This window comes from Pogona vitticeps, chromosome 3, assembly GCF_051106095.1.
Source record: "Pogona vitticeps strain Pit_001003342236 chromosome 3, PviZW2.1, whole genome shotgun sequence".
NCBI lineage: Eukaryota > Metazoa > Chordata > Lepidosauria > Squamata > Agamidae > Pogona > Pogona vitticeps.
Window position 1 is genome coordinate 165,425,849 of NC_135785.1, and position 16,513 is coordinate 165,442,361.

The 16,513-nt window shown below is 41.4% G+C and overlaps 1 protein-coding gene and 1 long non-coding RNA gene across 4 annotated transcripts in view; both read left to right on the plus strand.

Annotated features, from left to right (window-relative positions):
• Nucleotides 1-559: 559 nt before the first annotated feature.
• The window catches only part of ARHGEF7 (Rho guanine nucleotide exchange factor 7), a 112,157-nt gene continuing 96,203 nt past the window's right edge, over nt 560-16,513 (plus strand). For 2 of the 3 annotated variants that reach the window (XM_020794311.3, XM_078391431.1), the window contains exon 1: nt 561-858. In XM_020794311.3, coding sequence (XP_020649970.1) covers nt 694-858 — 165 coding nt within the window. In that variant the 5' untranslated portion in view covers nt 561-693. Of the gene's footprint in view, nt 859-16,513 lie in introns of all 3 variants that reach the window. The other variant, XM_020794310.3, reaches the window with a different exon arrangement.
• LOC144588490 (uncharacterized) lies at nt 1,712-3,681 on the plus strand. The gene is made up of 2 exons (XR_013544078.1): nt 1,712-1,832; nt 3,520-3,681. It is a non-coding gene; the product is annotated as an uncharacterized LOC144588490 (long non-coding RNA).

A 16,513-nucleotide genomic window follows, 5' to 3' on the forward strand; every position in this document is an offset into this window, starting at 1 on the left:
AAGGCAGGGGCATAAAGGGAGGAAATCACCCTTGCTTTCCCTGCAAAAAAGCCTTGGCAAAAGGGGGCTGACTTTGTGCAAGGGCTGCTGGCGGAGCGCGGTGGGGGGTGGTCTGTGACTCTCCCCCCCCTCCTTCGCCTGCTGCTCGGATGATGTCATGGAGAGGCAGCAAGCGGCGGGGGGTGGGCAGAGGAGGAGGAAAAGGAGGAGGCACTGCAGGTTCATGTGTATATAATAAAAAGGCATTTGACAATCTGCCAAAAAGCACGGAAGGGAGAAACTGGACCTAGTGGATTTCGTAAAGCGAAGCGTCATCATCATCTGCAACTACATGGGGAAGAAGGAGGAGGAGGAGGAGGAGAAGGAGGGGGGAGCAGCGGCAGCGGCGGCGCCGGCGATTCCAGATTCGGCTGCCTCAATGTGAAACCACACGCCAAAATCAAGGGGGGGAAAACGGGGGAGGGTGGGGTGGTCGGGGGGAAATATTCCAACAGGAAGGGGTTCCCCCCCAAACCCGAGAACCACCAAAACATTAATATATATAGATATATAGATATATATATTAATATATATATATATATGTATATAATCCGACTAAGCCTCCTCCGTGCGATTTCTCGCTCTGGACTCTTCGCTTGGATTTAACACACAAATTTAAAAAAAGAATTTAAAAGCCTCTTCTTGGCAGCAGCCATGAATTCAGCAGAGCAAACCGTTACATGGCTGATCACCCTGGGGGTGCTGGAATCGCCCAAAAAGAGCATCTTGGACCCGGAGGGATTTTTGCAAGCGTCTCTGAAAGACGGGGTGGTGCTGTGCAGGCTGCTGGATCGCCTGCTGCCGGGCACCATCGATAAAGTAAGTGTTTTATCTTCTCCTTATTTCGCTTTAAGCCGCCGCCGCCTCCTTCTCCTCCTCTTCAGCCCCCGCCCCGCTCCCAGCGCCGGCCTCGTAAAAGAAGCGGGTTTTTTATTTAGGGGGGGGTCTCCCCCAGGGACCACGCAGAAAGCACCGAAGACGACCCCCCCTCGAAGGCACACACCCTCCCCTCCGCTGCTGCCTTGTACAGCGGAGCTCCTTGCAAAAGGAGAATAAATGGCCGGCCTGGGTTGGGGAATAACGTGAAGGGACGCGCACCAGTTACTTTTTGCGAGAGCCTCTCGCTTGACACCCCGAAGGTGCAACAGCCCCTTGAGCCGTAGGAGCGGCAGCCGCACCAGGCCACCCCCCCCCCCGTGTCAAAAAGGGAATAACAGGAATTCTCCTCCTCCTCATCCCCACAAGAGCCGCGCACAGCGCGCGTCGGGGCTCCAGCCCTCGAGGGGCGGCTAGCTGGACATGCTGGAAAAGGGCCCCGAGGAGAGCAGGGAGGCTCGGCTCGGAGGAGAGCTCCGCACTTTCCTTTGTCCCGCGACCCTAACCCCTCCCTCCGCGCTCCTTCCCCACCCTGGCAAAGGCAGGAACCCGCGCGGCCTTTCCCGACGAGCGCCGCCGGCGGAACCGACACCCCTTCCCTTCCTGAACGGCGAAGGCGCCATTGTCACAAGATCGGGAAAGAGGGAGGGCGAGCGGGAAGGAGGGAAAGCGGAGGCGAAAAGGGGGTGGGTGGATGGGGAGTGAGGTAAAATATGGGAGCAAGAGTTAAGGAGCCTGCTGCACTTCCAGAGCCCTTCTGAAAGGGACCCCTTCAAGGCTTACAATGGTTCCCTTTGGGAAAAAAAAGCAAGCCGAACGTTGTGAATGGCCACACGGTTTCCGTAATAATTTAATATACAGTTCGTGGGAAGAAGGGAACTTTGTTTTTAAAAAAAGAGACACATGCGTAGAGAAAGGTGATTTTTTTTTCTTTTCCTGTTAATGGTGGTAATATAAATTACCGAAGATGTGTTTTGCATTTTATTCCTTGTTCTTATTGAGAAGTAATATTAAGACAGCTGCTGTGCTTTTAATAGGCATGGTTGGAGAAGATTTTTTTGGCCAAAGAAATGAATTTTTCCCCCCATTGGATTCAACTTGCTGGGGATGAACCTCACTCATAGTTCTACCATGATGGACCAGAGGCCAAAATAGGCCTTGTTTGATACCAGAACTGAGTATGACAGAAAGCATAGACTCTGGATGGAACATCTGTTTTTCACAGAACATAACTGTGGATGTAAAAATCTTTTGTGCAGTTCTGCATGCAGATGTGCTTTAGGTAGAAAGAGTTACAGAATCACAACTCTGCTATAGTATTCTTGCTCCTATTACCTAATATCTTTTTCTTTTTAATTTATAGATACCTGAAATAGCTCACATTGCAATACTCTTACAAGGAAACACTTGTGATTTGCCAGCTAGAACCCTATTGTTAACTTAAGCTTACATAAGAACTGCATATATTTTGTGCAGCTAATTGCATCTCATTAATAAATGGCAATTTGCCACCAAGTCTTACTCAATTTTTCTTATGCAAGCATAAATTAGCAGTATGATTCTTCTGGCCATTGTGTACTTTGAGGCCTATGTTTGGTGTTATTATTTCTTGACAATTTGGTAGGGGAAATTTGGCTCCAATAGAAAACCAGGCACTGTGTGTACTATATTGTACATGTATTTTTTAAAAAATGGATCTACAGTTTCGGTGCATTCTTCTTTATTTGAATTTTGGGCCATATATTCCGTAAGTGAGAAAGGATGTGAGCTTTATATGTTTCTTTTTTTTTTTAAAGGTAATATAGGATTTCTGTTTTGTGGGGGAGTTATGATTTTGATATTAACAAAACTTTGGGGACATGGCTGCTTGTTCAGAATTTTTTTCCCCATACTCTTGACAATTTGAACTTTGACCTATATTTTCCTTTGATTTTTACAGTAGCTTTTGTTAGGAGTGATGAACAAGAAAGGGACTTCTGTACCAAGTTTGGACAGAAGCCACTCTAGTTGTGCACTCAGCATAAGACAACAACAGTGCTCTTCTGAGAAGGGTGTCTAGTTGGTCCAGAACTTTGGGTACTATTTTATGAAACCTGTGCACTCTAAATGTTATTTGAATGGCAGTGGCCTCTAGAGGGTGCAGTGACTATTAGCTATGGATAGGAGATTCCCGATTGGACCCTGAAAGTGTGCAGGTTCGGTTTTGTCACACATACACCACTTTCAATGTGCACAATAACCTTCATGGTACTTGAAGCATTGGAGAATTTGGTAATATTCTCCTATATTCCCCTATAACAAGAAACCATACTTTTAAGTAGTTTTTGCTGAATACTCAGTATAATTTACCAAAGCTGCCAAACATGATGCCCTATTGCATGTCCGTTGAGGTCCACAGCCTGATCCATGGTGCCCTTCCACACTTGGCACAATATATGGAACTTTTTTTTTTCCAGAATCAGGAAGTGATGCTGTTAGTAGGACAGAAGGTCTGAGCGAAGAGTTGCTGAACCTATCTGTGCCTCAGCACCAGCCCATTGTATTGTTGCTCCTTTTACATCAGGGAAGTCGAGGAGTGATTTTGCAATCTGTTTGTTTTTGCAGCTAGGAAAGAAGGATATCCTGTGGAGAGAAAAACTTAGATGAAAGAAGAATTATGATTACATATGGAACCTGGTTGAATAAAATATGTGAAAGAGTCTTACGGTGGAAGTAACATCAATGTAGTCTAGAACACGTGGTGGCAGGGAGACCCTTGGGATCCCACATTTGTGATCTGTAGCAAAGAAATCAGAACTTACAGCAGCTGATTTTCCGACAGTTTCCTTCACAGTGTCTCCCCTCGTGCTGTACTTGTGAGTATAGTAGATGTTTCTGCTATCCATACCAATAGTAAGTTGACATTTCTACTTGCAGTTGGGTCAGTCTGTAGGCTGCTCATTAATTAGAGGCTAGATGACCATCGATTTGAGTGGTGAATAGCAAAAGAGGATATTGCAGTTCCAGAGTGATTTCTTTTCATATACGGTATATATGGAGCTCTGCATCATGCTTTAAGAAACATCGTATATGGGTCTGGATTTGCATTGCAGGTCCATACTGGTTAATTTGAATGCTGCCTACTGATCTCGGTAGAGAGTATTCCTCAGTTCTAGGCATAGGTCTGGAGTTAAAATAATTTCCAGTGACCCCTATGCTCCTGTTACCTTAATGAGTCAAACAGAAGGAAAAAGAAAAAGCTGTGTGGTCCTTGTACACAAACCAAAGGCAAGAGTAGACCTTTCTTAGACCACAAAAAAAAATATCACAAATACAGTACTAGCGTTTGGACCATGCCCAGGCTGATGAAGGTCTGTAGAGTCCAAAAGCTAGTATTTGTTTATGGTTTGTTTTTAAAAGTGATCTAATAAGTGTATCACATACGTTTGCTTTTGGAATACTGAGTCAAGAAGATGGGAGAACTTCACTCTAAATGTGCCCAATACAAAAGATAGTTTAGCAGAGATTCAGGTCAAAGCAGAAGGAGGAAGTAGTGTGATACACATATCTTATGTTATTTAAGGTGACACAGTAGCTTATGCTCATCTTTGGCATTGTCAACTAAAACGAGTAAGTGAAGTTAACTTTCTCTGGATTTCAGCCAAAGAGGTTGGAGCAGATTTTTGGTGTTGCTGCTGTTTTTTTGCTACAGTCTGCAGGACTCCAAAACCTGACTTAACCTTGGCTATATTCAGGCAATTGTCTGATGGTTTAATAAACAGAGATGTACATGAGCCTTTTGTCTAGGGACTCTAGATATACAGTCTCTAGATATACAGCTGCACTGAAACCACTGTTTTGTCTGAACCAGAAAATTATGGCTATCATTTGGGAATATGTTAGGCTACTAAACCATGTTTTGAAGTTATTTAATATGCCAGCCTATTCTAAAGCTGTTGGTAACTACAGCTTTCGACTTTAGATGAAATTGAAAGTCATATTTAATTGGAGACCTGGTTATTTGATTGTAGTGCAAGTGTCTGCCTGTTTGGACAAAGCAACATGATTATCTGAACTAGCCCTTATTATAGGAGGCAGGAGACTCCTTCATCAGATTTCCTGATCTTTATTAACAACTTAATTCTGCTTATGGAAGCTTATGTCACAATAGACCAGTTTAGAAAACCTTATACACTGAGATTCATGAGAAAACTACAATTTTGGAGTGCATGATTGCTGCTAATGCATGTATAGATGAGTATCAGAATGTAGATTTCTTGTTCATTTTGTTAATATGATTTGTGTTACTCAACCCCTAAAGAGTATTTGTATAAAATGGTAAGCATTCTGTTATGTGGAACAGATGTGGACATCAGCCCTTTCCCCAGATAGTGTAGGGACTACATATACTGTATTGTAAGTCTTAGTCAGAATAGCCAGTCAAGAGGAAGGATGGAAATCATGAACCGGCAACATCAGGAGGGCCACAGGTTGCAGATGTGGACGTTTGTGAAAGATAAAAACTATTCCTCATTCAGCCAAGAGTTTTCTTGCACTATTGCACTTTTCACAGAAGCCCAGAGGCATGCAGTAAGCTGCTGGTGGTTGTGAAAAGTTTCCAGTAATATCCTGGGATAATACCAAAAGTAGCAGTGAAATTACTAATGTAGCTAAGGATGTTAGAACTCATATGCTTGGCTTTTATTTCAGAAGATACTGGTTCATATTATTGAATCAATATTTAATTCCCTACAAATTAAAAAAAATGAAATAAAAAGTTGGGCATGCCTTGAATTAAATTAGAATCAAGCATTATTTTTCCCCATTGAACTTAAAGGCTGTTAGACATCTTTAACTATTGTCAAGTTGGCCCTAATATATTTTTATAGGTAAACTAAAACACCCATTCATCTTTAACAACCTCTTCCCTGAAGTTACTTGAATTTGTTTAAAGCCAACTACGTATTTCATTAGGGTCTAAATGCAAAGTAAAGCACTGTACTCTTTCACAGGAAAGTTTTAATGCCAATGATTGCTGATAATTAAACACAGATGAAAAATGCTGTAATTTAATTTAATATGAAGTGGCAGAAAACTTAAAAGTCACATAAAACATTTTCTACCTGGTAATGTTTAATAAGTCACAGTGAGTATAGTGAGTTTTCATATTTTGTTTTGGAGGAAATATACATGTTTACTCAGAAGTAAGCCCCACTCAGTGCACTGAGACTTCCTCCCAGGTAGAAGTGTCTAGGATTGCATTCCACAGTTGTGTAATTGTGAGACTCATCTCTACAGCTGCCTAGAGTGGTCCTCGCTTGACCAGATAGGCGGGATATAAATAAAATAAATACATCAAGGGTCTGTTTTGTGTTTAAGCTGCTCTGTATGCAGTTCCAAACATTTTTATTACATTTACCCATCATTCTTCAAAGGAGAGAAGGCAAGGTGCGTTCTGTCTGCCTTTATTTTATCATCTGAGGTAGGTTACTACCTAATAGAGAATGGCATATGATCATCCAGTGTGCCTTGTGCCTGAGTGGAGATTTGAATCTGAGCCTGCTCAGGCTTAGAATAATATTGTGATTATTATACCTGACTGGATTCTCCTAGTTCAAACAGTGCTGATCCACTAAGGATGGCAGATTTGTCAGCTGTATTTGAATTTTTTAAAGTTTCAAGTTCTTCCCATTAAATTTGTGAATAATTTATGAATTCAGGTTTGTTCTCAGGTAAACAAATTGAACAATACAGTATTCCTAACCATCTACACTGGCCAAATTCAATAGGTACGATTATTCTGTTATGGGGAGCATCTTATATCTGCTTGCCATTGGCCTATTGAATATGAGACGATTGTCAGAGCGAGAGAGCAAGCGTGCAACCTTAATTCAGCACCACAAATTAGACTGAAGACACAAGAGTTTAATGCCAGATTTTGAAGAGCTAAATATTGAAAGCTCTCTGCCTGGGTGTCTGAAATGTTCCATTTGTTGCGATCACTTTCCATCCAATTTGGAAAGTCCAGTTGAAGGGAAGGCTAAGAGGTGCTGCTCCCCCTACTGGTGATCTGATGAAAATGACAAATGGCAGGATTGAGGGAAGGGTGCTCTCTGTGCTATAGCTGCCTGACTTATAGTTCTTTTATCACATTTGTAGTCTTGATTCAAATACAGTATTGTCTTTAAGATGTTTAGGCCCATGAGAGCAATTAGGGGGATAAAGAATTATAGAGAAGCATAGGGTAAGACCTTTGAAGTACCATCTGGAGAAAAACAAATCATGATACTGTACTTGTTTTATAATTTCCATTTTATATAAAGGCACTACATTCCCAAAGTAAGAGACATGAGGTTTATAGCTGCATTTTTTTAAAATAGAGCCCTAGTTGGGTCCGATGCAACAAGAGACTAGCAATGTATAACCTTGTCCATACTTCTCCATATGGAGAAGCATTCATAGAAATGTACTACTCTGCTTATAGACAAAGAAGTTAGTTCCACTGATTTGAGTAAGCCTTACTCCCAGGTTAAGTGGGCATAGGATTTCAAACTCAGTAATATGGAGACCACAGAGATATAATTTGAAATAATTAGCAGACTGTCTTGCAAAAATTGCTTTAGAGCCTTCCCACGTTGAGCTGAAAGTGTGAAAACAAGGGAATTTGAATGGGTTGCATGCTATTTATAATAATCAAGTATACTTGGCAACTGGGTGTGGGGAAGTAGAAAAAGCACAAGAAAAATTAGTTTAGATTTTGTTTTTGTTTCCTTTTAAGTTTGCAGGACATTACAAATCTGCCCCCCCCCAAGGCTAGAGACCATATGCGCTGCTACCATTGTTGTATTAATAGTTTAACAGAAAATCCGTGGCTTCACATTACAGTGGTTGAGCCATATGTTATAAATTAGGGTGATGCTGATAGCTGAGCTATTACTGCAACACTTCATAAAAAGTTCTCGTGATTGCAGGATATGGAAATGCACAATGGCTTTAATCAAGGAGGCCATTTTCCAAGTGGGCTTTCCAGCTTGACCCACTTTAGATACTGTACTGAAAATAGCTTCAAAACATGCTATTATTATTTTTTAAGGTGTCTGTTCCTACTTTAACGTATGGTTTAGAGTTATTATCCTATGCATCCTTTCTTGGAATATCTAGGTATCTTGATAGAACAGATGTGATCTGCAAGGGGAAGAACCAAACACCTCTTCCAAATTTCAAAGTTATAAATTGTTTTTATGTTCTCCAGGAAGCTAGGAAAGTGTTGTTGGTGTTTTTTTTTAAATGAGCTTGTTTAAAAAACCATTTGGAAGCCTCAATTGGTCAAAAACATAGCCATTTGCTACATTGGCTAAATAGTGCTAGGCACCATGTTTCACCTGTATGCCAAAAATTTCACTAGTTTCCTGGTTAATCTTCATTATCGTGCAGTTCAAGGTAGTGACTTTAACGCCTTCCCTCCTTTTCCCGATACTCATCTGTTCCCTGTAGATCAGCAAATTCATGAGATAATATATGATAGGCTAGGTGGGAATGCACTGTGAGCAGAACCCAGCTTGGAGGCTTGTGATTTCCCATTCCAGATCTACAGGAAGGTGTGTTCAGAGCTCTACCTCAGGCCTTTAATGACGTTATCCAAAAAACAGTGTTATCATTGGTGATGCTGGAGCTTAAGACAATCATCTTATCTTGTCAAACACACCTTTAGGTGTAATCTTTGTCACAAGACCCACTTCCAAATTATTTCTATGTCTGTCCTTCTCTAAGCAGAAGTGTGTGTGTGTGTGGGGGGGGGAGAGAGAGAGAGAGAGAGAGAGCTTATAGACCACCCGACTTAGTGAGAACACTGCTTGGGCCAGTTTACACAAATAGGCAAAGCATACAATGAAAATAATAAAAAATCAAAATGCATAACACCACAAACAAAAACAGAAAAGGTGACCTAAGATTGACACCTGATAACTTCAATCAAACCAAGTTACATAAACATAATAAACAAAATATACAGTAGTATAATAAAAATAATCAATAGTGAAAATAGTATATTGGTTTCAGAAATTGCTGTTACAATAGGAATAATCTGTGTTGGAATATGTCCCAGTATTTTAAAGGTATACATTTTCTCTTTCCCACTCCACAAACTTAAGTCACTCGTGACAGGAACATGGAAACAGAACATGTGGCAAGTGTTCCTGTGTCTTATGAGGGGCGGCATTTCCACTCAACATGGACATGCTACTTCTGGCAGCATCCGTGTTGATTATTTTGTCCAGGTCTATCTTTTCTTATATTTTCTGTTTCTCTGCTTATTTTGTATGTATTTTTCCTCATTCCTTCCAGTTTCACCTGTTCTTCTCCAACTGCTGCTTCCTCATCTCTGAAAAAAAAGAAAAGATAAGGATAGTGGTTTGTGAATCCTTCTGGTTTGAGGCATGATGTGATCATTATAATCTACCAGAAGCATAGAAAATGTGTGGCACTCCAGGTATAGATATGGCATTGTTGTGCCAGGCTGTGCTACGGAGAGTGATATGGGTGGGGGGCACCCATCCAGCATTTTCCCTATAACATACTGTGGAAAAAAATATATCTGGGATCATATAACTTTAGCCACACATTTGCCTGTCAGCCCTAGCTGGGTGAGTCCATAGTAGGAGGCTCTGGGAGCTGCAGTTCCTCTTTGACAAGATAGTGGTATAAAGATACCTAATTTTTATTATTTCTTCCTCCTCCTCCTCCTCCTCCTCTTCCTTTTCTTCTTTTTCCTGTGGTACATGATTGTGTATTCTGCAATTCATCTCTCAGCTTTTTTAAAAATGAGAGCAAAATCTGAGATGTAACATTTAAAGTAAATATGTTTGAATACTTGCTTGAAAACAAGCCCCTCTGAAATTAAAGGAACTTCTGAAAATGATGAAGAGAGTGAACTGCAAAGTACGCAGTTCCATTCTGCTTTTGAAGCCAAGTGGGCTGATTTCGGTAAACCACTTGAATGGGAAACCATGTTTGGAACACCCGAAAGTTGCACTGAGAATGAGGCACAATGAATACACACGTGCAGGGTTAAGATGCTGTCTTTTGGAGAAGAAGCAGAATGCAAGTTTCTGTTTTGACAAAAAAATACTTGACAAAAAAATACCCTCTCCTTGTATGGAGATGTCACAATGGCTTCAGGAGATTGTAAGTCAGAAGTTGTGTTTGTGTATGAATATGACAACAATCTACAACACAGAAAGAACTTTATTGGGGCAGAAGACTATATGTTTCATAAGACTTTCGCGTATGGACCCCTGAGAGTTTTTCCCCCAGCTGTGTTTTGGGTTACGATGTGTGGGCCAGCAATGAGCATTTTCCTTATACTGTAACATACTGTGGGGGGAAATACATGTGGCATGATATAATCTTAACTTTCCCAGAAAAATGAAATTGCTTATTGGACTGCAAATCCCAGTGGCCATGCTGACTGCAAAATTCTGGGACATTAGTTTCCCAAAAAGAAGGATTTCCACTCCCTGAGGGGAAAACAGAAGACTGTAATTATAAGGTAGTAAGATGCTAGTGATCCAGAGATCTGTTTTTACAATGAATGTGAAGATGAAGCTCGGTATTCACCTCTCAGCAGTCACCAAACAAATGCAAACTAATTTACAGGTTGCAAAGCTGCAAAAGCACATTGGAAATAAGCAGATATCCTTAATTTCTTAAGGCACTTCCTCTTTTATTTATGAAGCTGCTGTCTCATTGGTTTCTGAGCTTGCTTCTGCAAATGGTAGCCATTGAACCAAAGTAGACAGTGTTGCAACATTAGCATGACACCATTCCTCCCTATTGTGCATTACCTAGATGGTATCAATAGCGGTAGTGGTGTGCAGTTTATCTCCATTCCTATGCACTTAGTCTGGGCTTCCCAGGGACGTTAAGCATTTGCAAACGTCCCTATTCCCATTCTTGGCCGCTTTCTGACCTCTGTTTCAGACCAGAGGCAAAACAGTTTATAAATTGACTGCAAACTGTTGTTTGTATGCTTCTTAACCACGTTCAAAACATATTGTCTTTGGCTCATCATTCAGTAACAAATTCAGGTCAAAGGAACTTGTAATTCTAATGTTTGATGCTGTAATCCTGTACATATTTTGTGGAAATAAGTCCCATTGATCTCAATGGGAATTATTTCTGAGTTGATATAGGATTGTATATCCCTTTGTTGACTATCTAGAGACGTCACTTGCAGATCTCGTATTTCTGTATGGAAGTATAACTATCTCCATTTATGCATAAGCTTGCCATTCTAATCAAATCAACATGGGCCTTTTTCTTTGGCATGAGTCTGTGTCATTTAATAGCTACAGGACAAGCCAAAGCTCAGCAGGTGAAGCTTTTTGCCAACACTGCTCCCGGATGCCAAGAAAAGTTTCAAAGGCTCGACATTTGCTTTGGCAGAGGAGCCTTAATAGAAGAAAAGGTGCTTGTGTTGTTTGTGTGATCATTCATTCCAGGGTGAGAGACTGTCATGATGAGAACCACAGTTCTTTCCAGAGATTTATACCTTAGGAACTGAATGGTGCCTAGGCAATATTTTCTGTCCCATGTTTTACGTGAGAGCAGGGTTGAAGTCAGAAATCTAGGACACGTCAAGATATGGCCCGTACGGCCGCCTCATTCAAAGAGATAATCAAACTGAGGAAGAAGTCTCAGAGTCCTTTACAGCTTTTATCAGTTTTGAAGCAGATATCCATGTTGATCTGTCACAGTGTATATAAGAGGGAAAACAGTATTGTGGACCTTAAAAAGACCAATACATTTATTTCAGTGTGAACTCTCATTGATTACAATTCACTTCCTAGTCTATGAAAGCTTACGCTGACATAAACCTGTTGTCTTTAAAGAGCCACAGTACTTTTGTTTTATAGACAACCTCCATTAATTCTAGATTCATTCTCCGGTGTCACTGGGATGCTGTGGCAAATTCCCAGTTCAAATGGCTTGTGGTTCACTCCTTTGACCAGCATCCTTGGTGGCACAAACAGTCAGTGCCTCTGTCCACAGAGTTCTTGGGATGCCAGTGCCTCCTTTAGTGTCGCCTTTGTTGCCCTGGGGCAAGCACAAACCATTTATTCTTAGTCTAGCAAGGACCAATGATTGGGTTCAGTTTATAAATTGACTGCAAACATTTTCCTCAGTTGTTATCTCGTCATGCTGCAGATGGCAGAATAATATATTTCAGGATTCTGCTGTATAATCTGTTGCATGCACCAAGAAGTAAGCATGTGAAGGGAGAAAGGGTGGCCTTGTGCTGTTTTTGTTTCCTATGCGCTATTCCTTTTTCCTGCTGCGAACATATTGCCTTGAGGGGACTGTGAGAACCCCTGGTGTATGAGGCTTGCTTTTTAACCTGCACAGCCCTGAAAAGGAAGTGTGGTGCCACAGATGTCTGAGCGTACAGGAATCGGGAGAGACACTTAGTTGGAGAGGGGGAGAAATACTAATATGTGAAGAAACAGGGATTATTTTGTGGAGAAATGATTGAAAACTAGTTACAAGGCACAAAGCGTGGTACCAGGTTGCTCCTTTGATCTGCATAGCAGAGGGCATCAAGGTGGAAGCAGAGATTGAGATGCTGCAGATCTGTTTCCCTAACCATTACAAAGAAGTAATGGTGCAGATCCTGCGTGACAGTTGCTCTGAGGCATCTTGGGAGCTGTATGCTTGGGACACAGGCATGGCTTACACATTTACACACATATGGCCCTTTCCTCTGACAATAGCCACTGTGTGCAGCCTGTGGAGATTTATATGTGCTCATGACAAGAATAATCTGTCCAGGAGAGCTGTGTTTGGTCTGTTTGGGGAATAATAGTGCACATTAACTATCGTTTACAATGTTAATTCTCTGAAAGCTGGCCAAACAAACAAACCTCTGAATATGCTCAAAATTAATGTTAACACCAGCTGTCCTCATAGCTCAGGGAATAGTGAACGGATGCTTGTTCCTGAAAGTTCAGAGCCCCAGCTCGGCCAACTGACCTCTGTTGTAGGCCATTTGGGAGTCTCTCTCTGGTGGTATAGCTGCCCATTTGCAGTCTGAGAAGAGCTGAAAGATAACTAATTATAATAGCATGGTGCTACTATTGCAGTAAATAAGGTATAACTAAAGCATTGTGCCAGCAAGGTTATGCTCAAAATCATACAAGGTAGGCTTCAGCAGTATGTGGACCGAGAACACCCAGAAGTACAAGCGGGATTCCGAAGGGGAAGAGGAACTCGGGACCAAATTGCCAGCATGCGCTGGATTATGGAGAAAGCCAGAGAGTTCCAGAAAAACATCTATTTCTGCTTCATTGACTATGCAAAAGCCTTTGACTGTGTGGACCACAGCAAACTAGGACAAGTCCTTAAAGAAATGGGAGTGCCTGACCACTTTATCTGTCTCCTGAGAAACCTATACGTGGGACAGGAAGCAACAGTTAGACCTGGATATGGAACAACTGATTGGTTCAAAATTGGGAAAGGAGTATGACAAGGCTGTATATTGTCTCCCTGCCTATTTAACTTATATGCAGAATACATCATGCGGAAGGCTGGACTGGGGGAATCCCAAGCTGGAATTAAGATTGCAGGAAGAAATATCAACAACCTCCGATATGCAGATGATACCACTCTGATGGCGGAAAGTGAGGAGGAACTAAAGAACCTTGTAATGAGGGTGAAAGACGAGAGTGCAAAAAAATGGTCTGAAACTCAACATCAAAAAAACTAAGATCATGGCCACTGGTCCCATCACCTCCTGGGAAATAGAAGGGGAAGATATGGAGGCAGTGACAGATTTTACTTTCTTGGGCTCCATGATCACTGCAAATGGAGACAGCAGCCCCGAAATTAAAAGACGCCTGCTTCTTGGGAGGAAAGCAATGACAAACCTTGACAGCATCTTAAAAAGCAGAGACATCACCTTGCCAACAAAAGTCCGAATAGTCAAAGCTATGGTTTTTCCTGTAGTGTTGTATGGAAGTGAGAGCTGGACCATAAAGAAAGCTGACCGCCGAAGAATTGATGCCTTTGAATTGTGGTGCTGGAGGAGACTCTTGAGAGTTCCTTGGACTGCAAGGAGAACAAACCTATCAATTCTAAGGGAAATCAACCCCGAGTGCTCATTGGAAGGACAGATCCTGAAGCTGAGGCTCCAGTACTTTGGCCATCTCATGAGAAGAGAAGACTCCTTGGAAAAGACTTTGATGTTGGGAAAGTGTGAAGGCAAGAGGAGAAGGGGACGACCGAGGATGAGATGGTTGGACAGTGTCATCGAAGCAACTAACATGAATTTGACACAACTCCGGGAGGCGGTGGAAGATAGGAGGGCCTGGCGTGCTCTGGTCCATGGGGTCACGAAGAGTCGGACACGACTAAACGACTGAACAAACAAAGCATTGTGATTGGAACATTACAACTACATGTGTGGAGTGTTTAGTTGGTTACTTTTATCGTTGTAGATTATGTATCGCCTCGTGACTTAAAGAGTGTCACATGCAGTCTGTAATAATCATGTGCTTCCAAAAAAGAACTAATTTTGAAAAATGAATTTTAAAAGAATGGTAGATAGCAATTAACTATGAACATGACATACAGTGGTGCCCCGCTTAACGATTACCCTGCTCCACGACGAATCCAAGATCGTCGTGTTTCAAAATGGCCACCCGCTGTGCAAAATGGCTCCCCGCTGTTTTCAGGACTGATTTTTCACTTTACAGCCAGTGGAAAATGGCCGCCTTATGGAGGATCTTCGCTGGATGATGAGGTATTTCGCCCATTGGAACGCATTAACCGGTTTTTAATGTTGAGCCCACTCTATAATGTTTCAATGTTTTTTTCCCCCCGCTTGACGACGATTTAATTCTACAGCGATTTTGCTGGAATGGATTATCGTTGTCAAGCGGGCACCACTGTACGCAGGACAGATAGATAAAATGGTAACTTGTAGAAGCTTTATGCCATCATTAATGTGTCATAATGTCTTTATGAATTGACACTTCAAATTGTTAATTAATTAATTAATTAAAATATTTTATCCCACCTTTCTCCTTAGAAAGGACCCAAGACAGCTTACATCATTAAAAGACAATAAAAAGGATCACACAAATAAATAGTAAAAGCTACACCAAACACATCCAAATCAGTAAAGTACAACCATCCATTAAAAACCCCACTCAGGCAACCAGTCAGTGAGAGAAAGCTTGCCTGAAGAGAAGGTCTTTACTTGTGGAAAGACAGCAAAGATGGGATCAGCCTGGCCTCCAGTGGGAGGGAGTTCCAAAGTCTAGTAGCAACAACAGAGAAGGCCACCTCCCATGTCCCCACCAGATGCACATGTGTAGGTGGTAGGACTGAAAGATGATCCTGGTGATCTTAACACTCAAGCAGGCTCATAAAAGGAGATGTGGTTCTTGAGATAGCGTGGGCCCAAACTGTTTAGGGCTTTATAGATTAGAACCAGCACATAACATTGTGACTGAAAATGGATTGGCAGCCAGTGGACCTGCTGTAATAGGTGTAGGGTGTTTGTGTGTTGGGGCATGTGATCTATAGTCTCCTCCTTCAGGCAATGACCTAATAGATCCTTGACCACTTGAAAGCCCTCAGCCGGATGACTAATTAGGAGCAACTGATCAAATGGTTGCAAGGTTTTTCCCCACTATGTTGGGGGTTATATTGGAGCGTTGGTTTTAGTAACTGTGACATTTATAAAACAGTGTCCATTGATTTCTGTTAAATTTACTCACACTTAAATACATGAGTGCCCTTATTGTAATTGTGACAGTTAAAAAAAATATTAGCTATTCATACTTCATCATTAAGAAAGTGATTGAAATCCTGTTGCTTAACATAGTTTTACTAGAGTAGGCCCATTAAAACAATGGGGATTTGGTAAGTCCACTTCTCCTAGGTTCCACTGATTCAAATGGGCCTACTCTAGTTTCAACTTCTTATAGTACTAAAGTAAGTTAGAACTAGAGTAGGTCCATGCAGTTTAACAGAGGAGTTGGCACATGAAAGCCCCACTGACCAGTCTATTGTGACTAACTATGCTAAATAATATTTCAGTTGTTGAGCCCACTCTATAATAGGTTTTAAATCCTTACTTTAGCCCTCTGCAGTGTCTTGTCAAGTGATAAGGAGACATTTACTACATACTGGTGTGTAAAATGTGTACAACCACATTCAATAAACAGTTCTATCTGGTTAATTTATAGAGTTGTCCTGTATTAACTTCCTTGCTCATTTGCTGGCTATTTGTTTCCACTCTGTTGTGCCCATGTTTTAAATAATCAATGAGAATAATTCTCACTGCAGAAGAGGTGTAAATTCAAGGATTGCTTGAATTGTTACATATCTCCTGAGAAATCTATATGTGGGACAGAAAACAACAGAACTGGGTATGGAACAACTGATTGTTTCAAAATTGGGAAAGGAGTACGACAACGATGTATATTGTCTCCCTGCTGATTTAACTTATATGCAGAATACATTGTACAAAAGGCTGGACTGGATGAATCTCAAACCGGAATTAAGATTGCTGGAAGAAATATCAACAACCTCAGATATGCAGATGATACCACTCTGA